General features: G+C 42.1%; 2 protein-coding genes across 3 annotated transcripts in view; both read left to right on the top strand.

Annotated features, from left to right (window-relative positions):
* TMEM2 (transmembrane protein 2) overlaps window positions 1–10,767 on the top strand; it is a 75,748-nt gene extending 64,981 nt beyond the window's left edge. For both annotated transcript variants that reach the window (XM_008049062.2, XM_008049061.2), the window contains 4 exons: window positions 789–887; window positions 6,142–6,296; window positions 9,028–9,131; window positions 9,788–10,767. In XM_008049062.2, coding sequence (XP_008047253.1) covers window positions 789–887; window positions 6,142–6,296; window positions 9,028–9,131; window positions 9,788–9,984 — 555 coding nt within the window. In that variant the 3' untranslated portion in view covers window positions 9,985–10,767. The remainder of the gene's footprint in view (window positions 1–788; window positions 888–6,141; window positions 6,297–9,027; window positions 9,132–9,787) is intronic.
* A 7,103-nt stretch (window positions 10,768–17,870) lies between these two features.
* Window positions 17,871–21,230, top strand: part of DCAF5 (DDB1 and CUL4 associated factor 5) — a 93,411-nt gene continuing 90,051 nt past the window's right edge. Inside the window, exon 1 of the mRNA XM_008049060.2 lies at window positions 17,871–17,943. Coding sequence (XP_008047251.2) covers window positions 17,871–17,943 — 73 coding nt within the window. The remainder of the gene's footprint in view (window positions 17,944–21,230) is intronic.

Below are 21,230 nucleotides of genomic sequence, written 5' to 3'. Positions count from 1 at the left end.
TCGAACCCACGGGCTCGGGCAATCCACTCACCTCAGCCTCCCAAAGGCGTGGGATTATAGGCTGAGCCACCAAGCCCGGCTTGCAGACTAGTTCTTGTTATCTGTACTTTCCTCAGTCCTACAGTGAGGGAGCCCCAATTTGGCACAGTTAGCCTGATTTAAAAATGATTTGTATCTGTTTTTCCATAAAATGTTTACAAGTATTTAATTATAAAGCAATTTATTTAGGCACTTATTGAATCAATTTGAATAACAAAACTACATTTATTTGAAACTGGGATTGTGCCAGAAAATGAGAAACATATATATACTTACTGTGTTGAGCATAGCAAGATGGAATTCTATGTCATGAAATATGTACAGAAAGTTCAGAAAAAAGGAATACACCCAGTCGGGCTCGGTGGCTTAGTCTGTAATCCTGCACTTTGGGAGGCTGAGGTGAGTGGATTGCCTGAGCCTGTGGGTTCGAGACCCGCCTGGGCAGGCGAGACCGTATCTCTACAATAAATCAAAAAAATCAGCCGGGCGTGGTAGCACATGCCTGTAATTCCGGCTACTCAGAAGGCTGAGGTGGAAGGATCGTCGGAGCCCAGTGGGTCGAGGCTGCAGTGGCCGAGAGCGGCAACTGCACTCCAGTCTGGGCGACAGAGTGAGACTCCAATTCAAAAAATAAAAAAAAAAAAGAAAGGAATACACCCACTGGCTTTGATTATAATTCTGTTGATACTGTGGGAAGCTTTGGGAGAAAGATACAGTCACCATAAATATAGAACTTCTTCCCTATCTAGGTGGTGTTTACTAGTGATCCTCATAAAAACTACCTCCCCGTGCAGTTCCAGTCACCTGATAAAGTAGAAACTCAGCGTGGAAACCCATCTGTTATTTCTGTAAGTATCATCTACTCTGGCTGCTATAACAAAAGACCATAAACTGGGTTGCTTATAAGCGACAGAAACTGGCTTAGAGCCAAATTGGCCGCTGGGAACTGGGTCTTGGTATGAGGCCTATTCAAAATCAGGTTGACCTGGTTGCCACCCTATGAAGAACTCTGAGTCACAGATGTCTCATAGTTCTGGAGACCGAAAAGTCCAAGATCAAGGTGCCAGCAGATTTAGTGTTGGTGGGGGCCTGCTTCCTGGTTCATAGATCCCTCTCAGTCTTCTTTTATAAGCGCACTAATCCCGTTCATGAAGACTATACCCTCATGTCCTAACCACTTCCCAAAGGCCATACCTCCTAACTATCACCTTGGGGATTAAGATTTTAACATGTAGCCGGGCTCAGTGGCTTAGCCTGTAATCCCGCGCCTTGGGAGGCCGAGGTGAGTGGATTGCCTGAGCTCGCAGGTTCGAGACCCACCCGGGCAACCTGGCGAGACCTCATCTCTACAATAAATAAATAAATAATTAACCAGCCGTGGTGGCACATGACTGTAGTTCCAGCTACTTGGAAGGCTGAGGCAGAAGGATCGCCGGAGCCCAGCAGGTCGAGGCTGCAGTGGCCGGGAGCAGCCACTGCACTCCAGTCTGGGCGACAGTGAGACTCCAACTCAAAAAAAAAAAATTTTTTTTTAACATATATAAATAATTTGGGGGGAGGGCGGGATACAAACATTCAGGCCATAGCTGGTGTGTGCACTCTTGCAGCTTCTTCCTTTTATCTTTCATCCTGGTGATGTAAATTATCTCTAGTACAGTCACTGGTGGGAATCACATTTTGATTATTGGTGGCAGGTAATGCAATAGAAGTATAAATGCCCTCTAAACATTTATTTTTTTAAATAAATTTTTAATTATTTTTGGCTAGGTGCAGTGGCTCACACCTATAATCCCAGCACTTTGGGAAGCAGAGGTGGGAGGTTTGCTTGAGCCCAGGGGTTTGAGACCAGACTGGGCAACACAGCAAGACTTTGTCTCTACAAAAAAATATAAAAATTAGCTGAGCCGGGCTCGGTGGCTCAGCCTGTAATCCTGCGCCTTTGGGAGGCTGAGGTGAGTGGATTGCTTGAGCCTGCGGGTTCGAGACTCGCCTGGGCAGCGAGACCTCATCTCTGCAATCAATCAAAAAATCAGCCGGGCGTGATAGCGCATGCCTGTAATTCTGGCTACGCGGAAGGATCACCGGAGCCCAGCAGGTCGAGGCTGCGGTGGCCAGGAGCGGCCACTGCACTGCAGTCGGGGTGACAGAGTGAGACTCCAACTCAAAAACAAAAAAAAAACAACAACAAAAAAATTAGCTGGATGTGGTGGCCTGTGCCTACAGTCAACTACTTGGAATGCTGAGGTGGAGGGAACCCAGGAGGAGGTCAAGGCTGTGGGGAGCCATGATCGTGCTACTGTATTTTAGCCTGGGTGATAGAGTGAAGCCCTGACTTGAAAAAACAAAAAAATTTTCTTTAATTAATTTTTTTCTCAATAGATTGTATTTACTGATTACTTTGAGGCTGATGTTAAAATTTGTTCACATTTTCACTTACGAGAGCATTACAGTTTTCAGATTTCATTTCTATAAGAGAAAATGCATCTTGGATTAAAAAATAATTGCCATAGGCAATCAATATGTGGAAAACTATATTTAACCTTGTTTTTTGAAACTTAAAATAAGTACCAAAGTTGTTTAGGACATGAAAAATGAAGGTTTTAAAATCTCTTTGGCCTTTTATTTTAAGGTTGTCTCTCCTCTCTATTCTTTCAGATGAGGAAAGTAAAGATCCAAAGTGTTAGTTGTCTTTTCTAAGCAGATTCATGGAAGTATAGATGTGAGTCTCAGTGTCATTACTAGAATTCGGGCTTACAGCCAAAAGGTCTTGGCATGTCACTTGTCCAAAATCAGGTTGACCTGAGTGCCATCATATGAAGAACTAATCAGATAGGTCCTGAACCCAGTCACACGGGGTTCAGTTTTTTTGTTGTTGTTTGCCCACCGGTGGGCAACAAAATCACAAATCTCTATATGCAGATAAAATTAAATTTTATTTTTTTCTTTCTCAACCTTTTTTATTGTAGTAAAATAAACATAACATACACTTTACCATCTTAACCATTCTTAAGTGTGCAGTTCAGTGGCATAAATTACATTCATATTGTTGCACAGCGACTCCTATCTAGCTACAGAATTTAGGTCTTCCTTAACAACTCTGATTTAAGATTATCCCTACTTAAATGTAGCTCAGAGGTTCTTTTTTTCAGAGATTCTTCGAGTCTCAATTTATTTATTATTTAGGCTACAGTGTGGTGGCACTGTCATGGCTCACAGCAGCTTTGATCTCCTGGGCTCAGGCAGTCTTTCCGCCTCAGCCTCCCAAGTAGCTGGGACCTACAGGCACAAATCACTATGCCCAGCTAATTTTTTTGATCTTTTGGTAAGAGACAAAGTCTCGCTATGTTACCCAGGCTGGTCTCAAACTCCTGGGCTCAAGTGATCCTCCCGCCTCGGTCTCCCAAAGGTGCTGGGATTGCAGGCATGAGCCACCTCGCTTGACGTCGTCTCTATACCTATACCTGTTCCCCTCTGTTAGCAGTCCTACATTTTGTAATATGCTCATGATGTAATTTTATTGGCATGAAGTTTGCTAGCTCAGCATCTGAATGAACCTGATCTCAGCCTGCTAGTCTGGTATCTAATAGAAGTTGCATCAGGGAAGCAGATGGGTGCTGAGTCTCACCGCTCCAGTAGCTCACTAGATAATTCAAGATAGAACAGTTGTTTGCCAAAAAATTAAAATTAAAAATGTGAGGCAGGCTACACCTCAGGGTCTGAAGACATTATACACTCCGTTGCTGCACACTGGATGCCTGGGACTCTAGAAAAGTCGTAGAGCACTGCTTTGTCATGTTTATCTCCCGTACTTTTAACATGCATCACCTGAAAGTTCTTCCTTAGGACTTGACAATTCTTTGTTTTTGTGGGGGGGGGTTGTTTTTTTGAGACAAGGTCTAGCTCTGTTGCCCATGCTGGTCTCAAACTCCTGGGCTCCCTTCAGTCATGCTCCTGCCTCATGCTCCTGCCTCAGCCTTCCGGGATTACAGGCACATATCACCACACCCAGCTTTTCTTCATCACCACACCCAGTTTTTAGGAAAGGCTTTTGTTTTCTTTAAACAAGTTTTGGGGGTAACTTTTCATGAGGACAGTTTTAGTGTGTTGAGGACTGTTTTTTTTTTCCTTAAATGTACCTCAATTTCAAATTTTGAGATTTCTAAAAATTGGAAAATCACGTCTATCTTTCCACATATAAATTTAACTCTAGCATTTCAGAACTGCTCACTGGATTTGTGCAATTTAAATGTAGGTGAAGGGCCATTTTGAATTCTGGTGAAATCAACAGTGATTAGAAATAAAATTTAAATACCACCCGGGCTCGGTGGCTCAGCCTGTAATCCTGCACCTTTGGGAGGCTGAGGTGAGTGGATTGCCTGAGCCCGCGGGTTCAAGACCCGCCTGGGCAGGGAGACCTCATCTCTACAATAAGTCAAAAAATCAGTCGGGCATGGTAGTGCATGCCTGTAATTCTGGCTACTCGGGAGGCTGAGGCGGAAGGATCGCCGGAGCCCTGCAGGTCGAGGCTGCGGTGGCCGGGAGCGGCCATTGCACTCCAGTCTGGGCGACAGAGTGAGACTCCCAACTCAAAAAAAAAAAAAAATTTAAATACCATACTTTCCCCAAGCAAAGACAGGTGTACTGGTGATAACATGTCTCCTTTGTTAGCCTTAAACATAGTTTATAATTTTATACCTTAGAAACAGTGCCTGTGGGTTTAGTTAACATTTAGTCTAGTCATTTGATCTTTTTTCTTTTTGACTGAGGGATTAATTATATTTGGAAATATCTGAAGTTCCTTTTTCTTGAAAAGATCATAAACTGTTCATTTAGAGAGGATGACTTAAAGATTCAGCTCACAATCATTGTGAAAGATGTAGTAGTGCCTTGTAGCTTAAATTCCAGTAAAATTACTAATTTGTCTTTTTTATTTCAGAGGAGAGCTATATTTGTAGCAAAGGAGATAAAGCAATTGGACTTCTATGATATTCTTTTTTGAGTTGGAGTTTTACTCCATGACCCAGGCTGGAGTGTAGTAGCACATTCACGGTCACCCCAGCATCGACTCCAGCAATCCTTCCACCTCAGCCTTCCAAGTAGCTGGAACTACAGGTGCATGCTACCACACCCGGCTAATTTTTTATTTTATTGTTGAGACAAGGTCTCGCCAAGTTGCCCGAACTGGTCTTGAACCCGCGGGCTCAGGCAATCCACTTGCCTCAGCCTCCCAAACTGCTAGGATTACAGGCTGAGCCACTGAGCCTAGCCTCTATGATATTCTAAACCTGAACTCTAGTGGGGAATTTCCATGGGTCAAGACATGAAGTATATATAAACAAATATATATATATATATATATATATATATATATATATATATTTTTTTTTTTTTTTTTTTTTTTTTTTTTTGAGTTGGAGTCTCACTCTGTCGCCCAGATTGGAGTGCAGTGGCCACTCCCAGCCACCGCAGCCTCGACCTGCTGGGCTCCGGCAATCCTTCCGCCTCAGCCTTCCAAGTAGCCAGAATTACAGGCATGCGCTACCGCGCCCGGCTGATTTTTTGATTTATTGTAGAGATGAGGTCTCGCTGCCCAGGCGGGTCTCGAACCCGCGGGCTCAGGCAATCCACTCACCTCAGCCTCCGAAAGGCGCGGGATTACAGGCTGAGCCACGGAGCCCGGCTTAAACTTTTTTTTTTTTCTGAGCCAATATGACAGTAAATGAGCTGTCTTAGCTGCAATACGGAGGCTGCACCTGACTACTGACTTCCAGCTTTGACTCCAATGAGAGAATGTGTGTAAGAATGAAGGCGCTGAGCACTGCAGAGTGAGTCACCCTGCTTAGCTGACTGGGACCCACCACACCCTGCTCAGGGAATCTTCTGTAGTCAGCAAAGATCAGTCAAGGCAGAATCTGTAGGCCGAGTCTATAGGAACACAGACACAAATGTAAACATTGGTGGGGAAACAATAAGTGAAATCTATAACTTGAATCCTGGAATTATACTTTGATTCATATGTTTAGAAGACAAAAGGAAAAATGAGTCATCCTGGAGATGTTCCTGAATTAGTGATGACGGTAGAAGACATTTTTGTGTCCTCAGGTCAATGGCACTGACTTTACCTTCCGGAGTCCAGGTGTCCTTCTCCTCGTTGTGGATGCATGCAGCGTTCCATTCCGATTGATGGAAAAAAAGGTTTTCCCTCTTGCTGATGTCAGTCGCATGGAAGAGTATTTAAAAACAGGCATCCCTCCAAGGTAGGTCAAGCTTGCTCTGGGACAAGCCACTTTAAGGCTGTGGCGTGTTCCCGTCAGATAATGCCTGGTTAACTCTGAGCTCTAGTTTATCTGCCTGATCTTTTACTTCACAGGCATTCAGGACTCGGTGAAACGTATTTATTCCTTTTTTTTGTTTTTAAACCTCAGATGGATGCCCATGTGGTCTAAACTACTTATCACTGACAAACTATTGCTTATCAATGGCAGAATGTGGATGTTAGAAGATTTGGCAAATTGTGGGTTGGCAAATTGTGGGTTAGAAGGAGAAAAGCTCATTACTGTCCCACTATTTATTTATTTTTGAGTCTTGTAAAACAAATTATATCAAAGTATTACACTTTTTAGTGTTAAGTTGATCTACTTTGTACCCAACTCCATCAGAAGGCCTATTACCATTTTGAAGTAATTTTCTAGACATTTTACCCTTGCAGCTAACTGTCCCACTGATGAACTCTGGGACAGCGTTGTACTATGACTGTGATACAGGAAATCATCACCTGGGTCACTTGAAAATGGCCTTGGAAAAGAGTAAATTGGTTTTTAAGTGGTTGAATGTCTGGTCTTTCTTTTAAGAGCACTAGATTGATTGGGGTTATTTTTGTTGTTGGTCTCTGAAGAAAGATGCGTGGGAGAAAAACCTTGCTTTTTCTGGATTGATCAGACCCTGCCTGGAGGCCAGATTAATTTAACATCCTTCCTGCCCCTTGGCTTTGCCACAGATGTTGATTTATACACAAACCTTCATTTAGTGAAGCCATTAAGGGAGGAACATAAGCTTCCCAGAGAGTGAAAGCCTGTCTAGCTTTTCTGATCACTTAAGCTCTTTACAGATTACAGAACCAGATCCTAATAAGTCCCGTGAAGTCACTGGATTATTTGCATGTAATGTTCAATGTATATGTAGAGTTCTGTCTTCTGGTTTAAGACACTAATAGGGCCTCAATTTTCTTTAAGGCTTTAAAGATTTTTTTCAAAGTTTGAAAACATGTGCACTCACTTCCCCTAAAACAATGTAGGACATAAATCTCACCACAAATATTTAGCACAACATGGTAGTCCTGAAAGGTACTCTGTAGATTTCAGAGTTCAAGCCAACTCTTTAGCAAGTCACGAGATGGTTTCTTGAAAGGGACATGAGAAAGTCTTTTGAGATACTGGTAATGCTGTTTCTTGATCTGGGTGCAGGTTAGTTACAAAATTCAGTGTGTATGTTGTATTTTAACAAAATGTTAAGAAATTGTGGTACAACTGGCAGTGACTTGTAGGGAGACTGAATGTGTATTTGTGTGTGAGAGAGTGATATGTATGTGATCTCATGGGTAATGCAGACCTAACTAAAAAAGTTCAGGTCTGTGGGGTGGCCATGGGCAGTTGTCCTGAACTGTATCACCACTGCAACAAGGAACCCACACCAGTATAAAATGTAAGACTCTTAATCTTACGAACTGTCAAGACTCATATTAAGAAAATAAATATATTACTGAATGATATACAACAAGAGTTGAATGAAGGGAGACGCTCCCTGTTTCTGGATGGAAAAATTAATATTGTGAAGATGTAATTCTACCTAAATTAAAATATAAGTTTGACATATTTCCATTTGTGTCCCAGGAGGTTACTTTTCTTTTATACTTCATAGTTGATACTGAAGTTCATCTGGAAAAATAAATAAGAGAATAGTAAAATATTTTTAAACAGGTTGCAGTAATATAAGGGACTTATTTTACCAGATATTGAAATAAGCCATGAAGCCATAGTAATTAGACCAGCAAAGTATTGGCAGAGAAAAAGAAGAAAAGAGGGAACCCACTGACAGGCCTGAGTATGTGTGTTGATTTACTGCATGATAAAGATGGTTGTTTGAACCAAACCATGGAGAACAGATTTTGTCTTTATTTATTTTTTAGAATTGTGTTTAACCATTCATTTAATGCACAGATAATAGAACATTAAATACATAAGTAGAGCGTCTGTACAGAAATAAAGATCTGAGTACCACATGTACTCACTCATAAGTGGACCTTGAACATTTATCATAATACCATAAGAAAGGGATTGGCATATAACATCAATAAGGGATGTTTTACCTGTATGGTGACCACATATGTACCTAACCCTCATTTGTACCCCACATTTTAAAAATAAAATAATTAAAAATATATATATATATAAATGGAACATCTGAAACAACAGTAACAACAAAAATTCTCCTGTGTTACAGTAGACTATTCCCTGACAGATAATGGAGCAGAAAGGGTGAGAGGGATATGGGAGGGGGTAGATGAAGAGAAATTACTTGATGGGTATAATGTACATTATTTGAGTGATGGATACCTTAAATGCCCTGGCTTCATCACTCTGTAGTCTGTGCATGTGATGAAATTGCACATTTACCCACATAAATTTATACAAATAAAAATAATAGTAGTAGTCTATTCTCCAAAAGAACTGTGTCCCAAACCGTCCTCTAGGAGAACTTACCTAAATGACTTTCTCTACATATTACACCTTGTAATAGCAACATGAGAAGTTCTCTGTAGAGCGGAGGGGTGGGAACGTGTCACAGCTGGGATGAAGAAGCATCTGGGTGTTTTTCCTTTTAGAGTTCTTTTATGTGGTATTTCTATTCAGTACTCAGTTCAGGAAGGTAATCAATAAATACGTGCTGAATGTTTGAAATTGGCTCTGATTTTCTAACCTTTACATACAGGTCAATTGTTCTGCTGAGCACAAGAGGAGAAATAAAACAGTTGAACATTTCAGATTCATTAGTACCTCTGGGATTAGCCAAACCAGCTCACCTTTATGACAAAGGTTTGTATTTGTATTTGTATTCTACGAAGTTCTTACGGGGTCAGCAACATATGCTTTTTTTTTTTTTTTTTTTTTTTTTAGTTGGGGTCTCACTCTGTCACTCAGGCTGGAGTGTGGTGGCATGATCATAGCTCACCACAGCCTTGACCTTGTGGGCTCAGGCAGTACTTGCGCCTCAGCCTCCCAAGGAGGTATAACTGTAGGTGCAAACCACCATGCTTGGCTAATTTTTTGATTTTTTTGTAGAGACAAGGTCTCACTATGCTGCCCAGGCTGGTCTCAAACTCCTGGGATCAAGCAATCCTCCCACCTTGGCTTCTCAAAGTGCTGGAGTTACAGGCATGAACCGCCACATAGGAATTTTTATACAACATATGAATTTTTATAGTGGGATTTAGCTACCAGACCATTTTCGTGAGCTTGTTTTGCTGGAGTGGGTATCATTAAGATAGTTTCTAAATAAGGAGACAGTGTTAGAGGAAGTGTGTTGAGATGTGGTTTGTTACTTGGAGCGAGAGGTGGGTGGTAAGAGTTCACTTGCTGACGTAAGGATGTTTAGGGTTTTTAAATAGCTGCTTTTGTTTTCACCTCCAACTCACCTCCTGTGTTAACTTATTGGAACTAGTAGCTTTACAATTTGAACTTTTTTTTTTTAGGTAGTACCATATTTTTGGGATTCAGCGGAAACTTTAAACCATCATGGACTAAGCTATTTACCAGTCCTGCTGGACAGGGCCTTGGGGTGATTGAACAATTCATACCTTTGCAGTTGGACGAATATGGCTGTCCCAGAGCCAGTCCCGTCCGCAGAAGAGACCTGGAACTGCTAAAGCAAGCTTCAAAAGCACATTAGAGACTTAACTGTAACTTAAGTGCTGGGGGAAAAAAATGTGAACTAACTTATTTAATTTATGGCATTTTTAAATGACACTGTTAACCCAATGGAACCATTTTCCTGTTTGATACAGAAAGAGGAGAAAAGAAAGAGTTTAAAGTCATTGCTTGAATACCAGCTCATGCACCTTCTAGTTGTACAAAATGTTAAAAGACATTATTTGTATTTGTAAAGCTGGTGTATTCAGAGAGCAGTTCTCTTATTCCTCACCTTCCACCCCAACCTTTGTAGTGACCATAGCAGTGTCTTACTTTTTGTATAATGGGTTGGGGTGGAGTGGGGTGCGGGCTCCTGGAAGTCAGCCTGAGGTCTTTAGAGGACCAGCTGTTGTAGCACCTTGGATACTTGAAGTCTAACGCTCAGTTGTGTCGTGTGGATGTTGACTTGGCGGCTGGCATACTCCGTGCCTAAGACCCCGTGTCTGGGCAGCCTTTGAGGATTTTCTATGATACTGAATGACAGAGTTTTAACTGGCAACTCAGGCCCAGCTCATGCCCTTTTTTTGCCTGGACATGTGCTATTTTTATTCACTTGTATACTGATTACTTCTGAGGGTTCAACTTACAGACAGCAAGTCTAATTGGGACAAAAGGGCTCTTAGGGATTAGAAATCCCTTTCATCCATGACCATTGGGCAAATTGACCTGCACCAAAGATCTGAGGTTATTGGGACCATTTTTGCAGCTTTAATCCTTAGCCTGTTTTAACTGTATATTTTTGTTTAAAATGCAGCGCTAAGCTAAATATTTACTTTTTTTTTTTTTTAAAGAAGCAGGCCGTTTTCCTGAACTCTGTAAACTTGTGTCATCTCAACTTGCACAAAAGAAGTCTGTTCTTGGTGTTGCTCTTGCTCCTGGGTTTTTTTGTTGTTGTTTTTGTGTGTGGATTTTTAAGCTTTTCCATTCGCCATTCTGCCAGGAAAATCCCAGAAAGCTTAATGATACCCCAAAATGATTTTACCCAGGGAGGAAAAAAGAGAAAGCCTTCTAAGGGCCAGAATCATGGAGAATATATTCAGAAATGAACCTCTTTATAGCCTTCAGGGATAAGTTACTCTTAATTTATGAAATGTTGAAGTCAATTCAAAAGTGTACCGTGATGCCCAATTTCCCTTTCTGCCAGGTACATACATCTCCTGCCAGTGGGAATTGCATATGGCAAAGGAGATTGACTTCACAGTTTGGGATCCTGCCACCCCAAGAGGAAAGAAGCATCAAAATGTCTTCATGTTTTTCTTTTTCTTTTCTTTTCTTTTTTTTTTTTGGAGTCAGGGTCTCAGTCCTTCGCCCAGCCTGGAGTGCAGTGACATGGTCATGGCTCACTGCAGCCTCGCTCTCCTGGGCTCAGGCGATTCTTCCACCTCAGCCTCCCGAGAAACCAACTACAGGCACACGCCAGCACACCCGGCGAATATTTTTATTTTTATTTTTTTAGAAATGAGGTCTCGCTGTGTTGCCCAGGCTGGTCTCAAATTCCCTTCACATTCTTCTGAACCCACAATGCGTGAAGTGTAGTGGAGGGATAACCAAGGGGAGGTGAAGTACGTTAGGACTGACAGTGGCAATGAGTGTAGACAAGTTCACTTTCCTCTACTGAGGGCAAAGGCTGATGGCCTGTACCTTTGTGTCCAGGAGAAACTGCAGAGCAGCTCTGTGACTTCTGTTACTTTACCAAATATGCTACCTCAAAGAGCTACCAGTAAACCTTTCTAACTGTAAGTGCTCTTGCTAAGGGCACATGTCTTAATCAAAGTTTAGGGGGGTTTTTTTGTCTGTTTTTTGTATACTGATGAATGAGGTCTTACCTGTTAAATATATTATTGGATCATGGTTCCTGAAGGTGATTAAAGTTTGTGTGTGTGTTTTTTATGACTTAAACATCTTTGATGTGTGTTTTGTAGAGTTTGATTCTTTAAAGATTTGGAGATTTGTAAGTTCTAAGGCACTCAGTTTTTCTGATTTATGTACTAATAATCAGGGCCTAAGTTAAATGAATAAAATATGTGTGCATGAATTTTATATGTGTGTATGCGAATTTATATCTCTATCTATAAATTTTCAAATTCCAGATTCCAGCTGTAAAGAAGTTACTGGCAAAAATGAGGAAGGGAAACTGTTCACCACATAGATTTTGTAAGACCAAGCTTCAGAAGGGCAGGAATCATATTCTCCAGTGCAGAGGTTCTCAACCTTAGCTATGCACTGGAATCATCTGGGAGCTTTAAAAAATGTAGAGACTTGAACCCCTACCTCCTTTCCCCAGATTTGGGTTTAATTGGTGTGGGGTGCAGCCTGGGCACTGGAATTTTTTAAAGCTCCCTGGGTGATTTAACATGCAGCCAGGTTTCAGAACCACTGCATTAATATAATAGACCCACTGTTTAACTTCCGCTTATAATTTTTGTGTCTAAAACAAAATTGCATTTATCTGTTAATTTGCAATTCCTGCATTACTTCTAGACATAAAGCATTTCACTATTGTCTCTTTTTAATAGAACTTTTAAATGCAGTTTTTAGTCCTTAATCCTCTCAAACCATTAAATTGGTCCCATAAGCTAATATACACATTTCAGGCAATTGGGAGGTAGCAATCCGTTCTATTTCTACCAAGAAAATATATTCAGATGATTTATAAGTTTGTGAGCATTTTCCATCAGGTGAGGCAATTGGTTGAGCTCCAGAAATGTGGCTGTCAACAAATCAGCCAGTGGAAGAGAAACACAGAGAGTTCTCAAATGTCGACAGACGGAGGTTTGAGTCTGCTGTGCAATTCCTGCCTCTCCACCTGAGTCAGCATGCCATATTTTATCTTCAGAGGCTGGAAGAGGGTGCTTGTGAGATGATGAAAGGCAGACACACAGTCTCACGGAGTATGACTCCAAAACAGCCGCTAAGCTGATGTTTAAACTCAGGGGATGGGGTGGGAGGATTTATGACTCCTTTTAACTTCATCAGAAGGAATACATCCTCATGCCATTAAGTGGGTTACTTTGTTTTGAGGCTGGGAGGGCAATGGGGTGATAGAGGCTTGAATGCTTCAGATAACTACTGAGGTTTTCATTCCTTCAGAGATGAGGTAATGTTTGGATGGGTGGTTGAAAGCCACTTCAATAGGAAGGAATGCGCTCAGTTAATTCAAGTGTTTTTTTCTGTTGTTCCTAGTAGGTAAGTGCAATACATAGATTGTATTATGATGGTGTTGGTTTCATGATGCAGACTGGAGTTTGCCTCTGGAATTCTTGTTTGGCTTTCAGATACCTATTAAACAATGTTTAAAAACTTGAGAAATTATCCTAGCGGTGAAGACCTTTCATAGGGCAACAGATTTGTATTATGACTATTAGTCTTAGATCTAACCCAATCTGCTAGAAATGTAAGCAGACATTCTGGGCGGGAGCTAATTTTCAACAAAAGTCCAGAGAGGGAAAAAAAAAAAAATAAAGGAAAGCCATTCCTAGCTCTTTGCTTACAAATGACAAAATGCTGTTCATGCCCTGGACCATTTGAGTCATTTGGAAGAGAGAGATTTTTGCCCTTATTTTTTTTTCAATATGAGAAAGAAGCTGATAAAAGGATACTTAATTGGGCCCTAGTGTTGTGGATTAGAGCATGCATACTTTTTATGTGGTAAAATTAGAGAATGACTGGCTGAACTGTGATTTCTAAATGAGGAACTGCACCCCACAGGACATCCAAAATTATCAGCTGTAGCAAGCTGTGAAAATGTTCTATCTGAAAATACAACAAAGGATGGGTCAGAAAATATTTCCATAGATGCGTTTTTGTAATTTTCCTAAGAGGGACAAAATGATTAGTCTAAATATGAAAAGTGATAAATTTAAAGTTCATCCTCGGAAGAGCTTAGGCTTCATGATCACAATACGGAGTAACCTGGATTGCAATCCCCTGCCTGCAATTTTGAGCTAAGAATGGTCTTTAAGTTTTTAAATATAACACGTTGGAAAAAGTTAAGAGTAATATTTTATAAGGTAAAAGTCTATGAAATGCAAATTTCAATGTCCATAAATAACATCATTTTGGAACACAGCCAACCTCATTCACTTATGCGTATTAACTGTGGCCACTTCATGATGCGGTGGCAGAGTTGAGTAGTTGCCACAAAGCCAAAAATAGGTACTATCAGGCCTTTTACTGATCCTTGATCTTGGTGAAGTGTATACCAGTGTTCATTTTCCTGTTCTTGAAACTTTCCTACATTTTGATAATTTTTATTTTATTTTATTTTTTATTTGGGGGGTCTCATTCTGTTGCCCAGGCTGGAGGGCGGTGTCAGGATCACGATGATCACAGCTTACAGCACCCTCAACCTCCTGGACTCAGGTGATCTTTCTACTACAGCCTCCCAAGTAGGCACATGCTACCCACACCCGGCTAATTTTCTGATTTACTGTAGAGAGGAGGTTTCGCTATATAGCCCAGGCTGGTTTTGAACTCTTGGGCGGAAGCAATCCATCCACCTCAGCCTCCCAAAGTGTTTTGAGAATTTTTTAAATAGCAAGTCGAGGAGGGAAAGAAACAAAACAAAAAAACCCTGTATCCAAATGACCTGAAGTGCTTGATGAACTCGGAAATCCCAAGCCCCAACTCAACCTGGAGAGTTGGCATCTCTGGGAGCTGGTGCTGGGAATATAATTTCGTAACAAGCTCTCCAGGTGTTTCTCATGAACCCTAAAGTTTAAAACCCCCACAGCATGTATTGAGCCCATTCTTCCTCTCTCTCTTTCCCTTCAGTAGAGAAAACATCTGAACAAATTTGAAGTGCTGTATTTTTGTAACCCAAACGATTCCATCTACACTGTCTTCCCCAGAGCTTTTTCTGACTAATGTAGGGCGGATTTGATGCTCAGTAGAGTATGTGGCTGTTACTGGGGTAAAGATTTGGAGTCCATGATTCAGTCCTCCCCCCATGACGTCTGAAGTTCTCATCACTGGGATGATTCCTTTGGCTACAGTTATTCCTACTCTGAAATTCCGGCCATACTTTGTTTACTGCAAGTTCTTTTTTTTTTTTTTTGAGTCGGAGTCTCACTGTCGCCCCGGCTGGAGAGCAGTGGCAACGCTCACGGCCACCTCAACCTCAACCTGCTGGGCTCAGGCGATCCTTCCACCTCAGGCTTCCAAGTAGCTGGAACTACAGGTGCACGCCAACACACCTGGCTTAATTTTTGATTTATTGTAGAGATGAGGGCTCACCAAATTGCCCAGGCTGATCTCGAACCCCTGAGCTCAGGCAATCCTCTCACCTCGGCCTCCCAAAGTGCTGGGATTTCAGGCTTGATCCACCGTGCTAGGCCTTGTTCTATTAAAGGTCTTTAAAGAAAACGTAGCCGAGCTCGGTGGCTCAGTCTGTGATGCCGCGCCTTGGGAGGTTGAGGTGAGTGGATTGCCGGAGCCCGAGGGTTCGAGACCCGCCTGGACAGTGAGACCTCATTTCTACAATAAATCAAAAAATCAGCTGGGCATGCTAGCGCATGCCTGTAATTCCAGCTACTTGGAAGGCTGAGGCGGAAGGATCGCCGGAGCCCAGCAGGTCGAGGCTGTAGTGACTGGGAGCGGCCACTGCACTCCAGTCTGGGCAACAGAGTAAGACTCCAACTCAAAATAAAAAAAGGAAAATGTACATTTGACTGCAATTAGGCTGCACAGAGTAACAAAAACAGATTTCTTTAATTTTTGATGAAACTGTATCCACCCTAGTTATTTCACACTTATTGAAACTCTGGTTGGTAATTGCAGATGTATTTTTTAAGGAAGAATGAATTATTATTATTATGATTATTTTTTGAGTTGGAGTCTCACTCCGTCACTCAGACTGGAGTGCAGTGGCTGCTCCCAGCCACCGCAACCTCAACCCGCTGGGCTCCGGTGATCCTTCCGCCTCAGCCTTCCGAGTAGCCGTAATTACAGGCATGCGCTACCACGCCCGGCTAATTTTTGATTTATTATAGAGACAAGGTCTCGCCAAGTTGCCCAGGCGGGTCTCGAACCCACGGGCTAAGGCAATCCACTCACCTCAGCCTCCCAAAGCGCAGGATTACAGGCTGAGCCACCGAGCCCGGCTAGGAATCAATTATTTTATACAAGCAGTTTGCTTTGTGAGCAACAGTCTTTTAATACATGTACTTCGTGGAAGGTTGCAAGAGGTTGTTGAGTGGACTTGGGAGATAATGAAACTGAACCTTGCCAGGGAAGTGGGTGGGTGTGGAAGGCTTACCTCCTCCCACCATCCCATATTGATTGTCCATACCCAGTTCCTGAGAGGAGGAGGCCTAGGAAGGGGAGCGTTCTGATATGGAGGAACTTATGGTTTGCATGTCTCAGGAGGCTAGTAGCATCATTAGCTCTTGATACAGGTGAGAGAAAGAAAGAGATGATGGGAAAGAAAGACCATGACAAAACTTGTTGCTTCCTTCAAAATTGTGCATGTGGTCAGCTGTGTTCAAGGAAAATAGTCTTTCGTGGGCAGTTAGTAGATTGGAGTCAGGGTGAAGCACCTAATGCAGTTCTTTGTGGATGTTTTGGTGACCAAGCTAGGCTTGATTCCAGCTAAGGTTCCCTGTTGGCGGTGTTCCTTGGAAAAGCTTCCTACTCATTCTCAGCTTTCTAAATGGAACTATTTATACTTTTGTGAAATTACAGGGGGGTTTAAATAAGAACAGACATGGCGCCACAATACAGCTAGTCATCAGAAATACCTGATGGTTTGTTAAAAAGAAATCAGATTTTCAGACACCTGTGGATTCTAATTTAGTAGCTTTTTGAGGACTGAAGACTAGAGAATCTGGTTTTTTTTCCAACAAACTTCTGAGATAATGCCAAGTTTGGGAGCCACTGATAATAGCCTATGCAAAGTCCCTGACCTAATTTTAACACACTCTGGGTCTGTCATTTTTGTGTAGAATACAGGACCTCAGACCAGGTGATACTTGTTAGTGAATTGGTTTGCACATCCTCACAAGGTTACATTTATACCCTTGTTGCCCTAGCACCATAGCTCAGCAAAACTGCTGTGTGTGGACTAGAAGTATGAAATGTGAGGGAAAAAAAACAAAACTCTGAGAAGATAACATATGGTGTCACCCGGCTCTGCAGCTGGTATTTGTAGTTTTCTGCTTTGTCCTTGTGAGGGGAAACTTTAGCTAAACTAATAGGTGCTCCCTTCCCATTCCTTTTGACCATAAACTAATGGGATAGAAACAACTACTTTCTAATGACCTCTCAGTGTTTTAACCACCCACATTTTCACTCTTTCTTCCTATCAAGTGGGAGAAATACTAGCATTGCAGTGAAATGGTTCAACGCTAAGGTTTAGGTAAAAAGCAGAATTTGAGTTAAAAGGCTTGGAAAATGAACACCTTTGGCAACAGACCTTCTCAAGTTTCTGTGCCCTATTTCTTCTATCTCCACCTTCCCCGCATCTCCCTTCCCCACCCACACACAGCCCAAGCTCCACTGCTGGGGCCCTTATCCTGGGAAGACCACAGTTCCCAGACCTCCTTGATGACCCACTGCCCATCACTGCTTGCATGTTGCCTGTCCAACCCTCAAGATCCTCAGCCCTTGTTAAAGGAATTCCAAATCACATCAATCTTCATGTCTAAAAACAAATTCTTTCTTGGGCAGCAATGTCATTTTAATATCTGCCTACAGTACCTATAGTGTTAAAAGTAATGTGTACCTGGAATTTTTGTTTATTTATCTGATTTGGTTGGTTTTGAAAGCAATTTTGCTCTCCAGTACACTGACCTACATATGATGCTAATGTTATCTGTGTGTAGAGGGAGAGCTAGAAAATTCACACACCAGAGAACCAGTCACTGGGTAATGGAGCCAATACCATCTCCAGGATATGAGTACTGGCATTTGAGTGGAATGCCTTCTGATTGTCTACAGGAAGGTCATGGATAATGCTATGATTTTCCTCCTGCTTAAGCAATGTTCTCAGAACACAGAGACTAGATGAATAATAACACCCGGCTCTGAAACATATAATCCATTTGGATTCCAGGCCAGGGTCTTTGCCACAAGAAAGTGTATTTATCCCAGTATCTTCCTGGAAGCTGTGCTCTGTGAGCACTGGAAAATTCTTTTTGTAGTGTCTCGCATTTCTGTGAATCACCTATTTTAACAGCTGAAAGAAAGAGATTCAGTAATTACAGCTTTTCTTTGTTGTAACTTTATATTGAAAACATATGTCATCAAGGTTAAGTAAGGACCCAGGTAGGTAGATGATACATAAACAAGATTAGGAATCAGAAGGATTAGGGACTTCCTGTGCAGTTTTATCCCCAGGAAGGTCAGTTATAAAAACAAAATTAATTTTGGTGGGGAAGGAGTGATTTTATTATATAGATAATCCATATTTTTTGCCTTTTGTTTCAGTGTCCTTGAAATGACTTAATTTGTTGATTTGTTACAATTTTTTTACTCTATTATCTAAAATAGTTGGATTCAGTCTATTTACAAGTATACTTATTGGATTTTTTTTTTTTTTTTTTGAGTTGGAGTCTCATTCTCGCCTAGACTGGAATGCAGTGGCATGCTCCCAGCCACCGCAGCCTCGACCTGCTGGGCTCTGGTGATCCTCAGCCTCCCAAGTAGCTGGAACTACAGGCGCGCACTACCACACCCGGCTAATTTTTGCTTTTATTGTAGAGACGAGGGCTCGCCAAGTTGCCTGGGCGGGACTCGAACCCATGGGCTCAGGCAACTCGCCTCGGCTTCCCAAAGTGCTGGGATTACAGGCTGAGCCACCGAGCCTGGCCCTTGTTGGATATTTTGGATAGTCACTTCTAATTCGTCAATGTAGTGTCCATATTGTTGCTACCTACTTGATCAAAATAACAAGGGGTTCCAGCTGGGTACAGTGACTCACGCCTGTAATTCCAGTACTTTGGGAGGCGGAGGCAAGAGGATTGCCTGAGTCCAGGGGTTCAAGACCAGTCTGGGCAATTTGGCAAGAACTCATCTTTACAATAAAGAAAAAAATTACCTGGGCATGGTAGCAGGGGCCTGTGGTTCTAGCTACTTGGAAGACTGACACAAAAGACCACCTGAGCCCAGCAGGTCGAGGCTGTGGTGGCTATGAGCGTGCCCTTGCTTTCCAGTCTGGACAACAGAGTGAGACTCCTACTCAAAAAACAAACAAAAGAGGTCCTTTTGTTTTTGATTCTTTATTTTAACTGCCTACAGAAGACATATGATTTATATGAAGCATAAAGGTAGGCAATTAAAGACTTATAGAATAGTAACATTGGAAGAATGAGAAAGAAGAATGTTTTCTTTTACTTTTCCTACTATTTCTACCTTTGAATTAGCAGCTCAGAGCCAGTGGACACTATCTAATTATTGAATTTCTGAGTTTGCTTAGCAAGATAATAATACTTTCCTAAACAAATTCTGCCCTCCTGGTTAATTTGTGTGTGTGTGCATCTATGTTGGTCTCATATATCTGAGAGTTTATTTGTTGTGCTAATATAAGTATTCTGTTGAGGGCTATAAAGATAATGTTACGCTGCTGTAGATAGAGTTTTACTACAAGGGTAAAGTTAAATCTACTATTAACTACCATGGGAAAGGTAGCTACTTAGATATACCCACCTGCTTACTATGAGTTTCTAAGTTTAGGTAAGGGTTTAGCCTCTTTCTCTGGTTAGACATCTATGAGTCAGGTTGCACCGAAATGGGCTGTCAAATAGTGGATGTTAAAGTTCTGGGAACTAGCCGGGCTCGGTGGCTCAGCCCGTAATCCCGCGCCTTGGGAGGTTGAGGTGAGTGGATTGCCTGAGCCCGCGGGTTCGAGACCCGCCTAGGCAACTTGGCAAGACCTCATCTCTACAGTAAATCAAAAAATCAGCCGGACATAGTAGCGCATGCCTGTAATTCTGGCTACTCGGAAGGCCGAGGCGGAAGGATCGCCGGAGCCCAGCAGGTCGAGGCTGCGGTGGCCGGAAGTAGCCACTGCACTCCAGTCTGGATGACAGAGTAAGACTCCAACTCAAAAAAATAAAAATAAAAGTTCTGGGAACTACATGGAAAGAGAACAAGTTATAAAGGAGAGGAATCCCTGTATTAAATAATATTATCTTCTGGACTCTGGTATTTTCTTTTGTTTACTAAAGTCAAGGACTATGTTTCTTAAAGTGAGGTTTATGGGCCATTTCTATCAGAACCATGGGTTTGCTATTGAAATTGCAGATTCATGGACTCCATTTGAAATGAATTGCATTAGAATCTTGGGTTGATACCTAGAAATCTATGTTTAAATAAGCAATCTAGGCCATGGAACAAATCACAGAACCTGGAAATAAACCTGTAACAAAGATGGCATTACAAATGAGTGGGTAAAAGATAAGCTATTCAATAAATAATGTGAAAGTAATTGGTTTCCCACAAGGATAAAATGAGATTAAATCCCTACCTCACACCATAAGGAAAAACTCCACTTAGATTAAACATGTAAGTGTGAAAAGAAGAACATAAAACTTCAAGAAAAAAATACAGGCGAATATAATTTTAGGAGAGAGAAGGGTTAAAAAAGCATGAATCAATCAAATGCAGTGGCTCACACCTATAATCCCAGCACTTTGAGAGTTGGAAGTGAGAGGATTGCCTGAGCTCAGGGATCCAAGACCAGTCTGGGCAACTTGGCAAGACCTCGTCTATACAATAAATTTTAAAAATAGCCAGGTGTGGTGTCAGGCACCTGTAGTTCCAGCTACTTGGAAGGCTGAGGTGGAAGGATTGCAGGCCGGGCTCGGTGGCTCAGCAGTAATCCCAGCACTTTGGGAGGCCAAGGTGAGTGAATTGCCTGAGTCTGCGGGTTTGAGACCAGCCTGGCCAAATTGGTGAGACCTCATCTCTACAATAAATCACAAAAACTAGCTGGGCGTGGTGGCGTGCATCTGTAGTTCCAGCTGTTTGGAAGGTTGAGGCGGAAGGATTGCCTGAGTCCAGAAGTTCAAGGCTGCAGTGGCCATGAGTGTGACGTTGCACTCCAGCCTGGGCAACAAAGTCTCCAGTAAGGGTTAGGACAGGGTGAGGGCTGTGAGGTGGAGAGGAGAGGTGCAGAGAGGCACGCAGCACTGCTGGGGCTGGCAAGCCGGAAGTGCGCGCTGGCAACCCAGAGATCCGAGTAGATGCAAAGAATTGCAACACACAAAAAGGTTAAGAAAGAAAAGTTTA

Source organism: Carlito syrichta, unplaced genomic scaffold (genome assembly GCF_000164805.1).
Source record: "Carlito syrichta isolate Samal-C Ts95f unplaced genomic scaffold, Tarsius_syrichta-2.0.1 Scaffold130478, whole genome shotgun sequence".
NCBI lineage: Eukaryota > Metazoa > Chordata > Mammalia > Primates > Tarsiidae > Carlito > Carlito syrichta.
The sequence above is the reverse complement of the archived record's forward strand: the minus strand, read 5'-3'. Positions and strand labels throughout refer to the sequence as shown.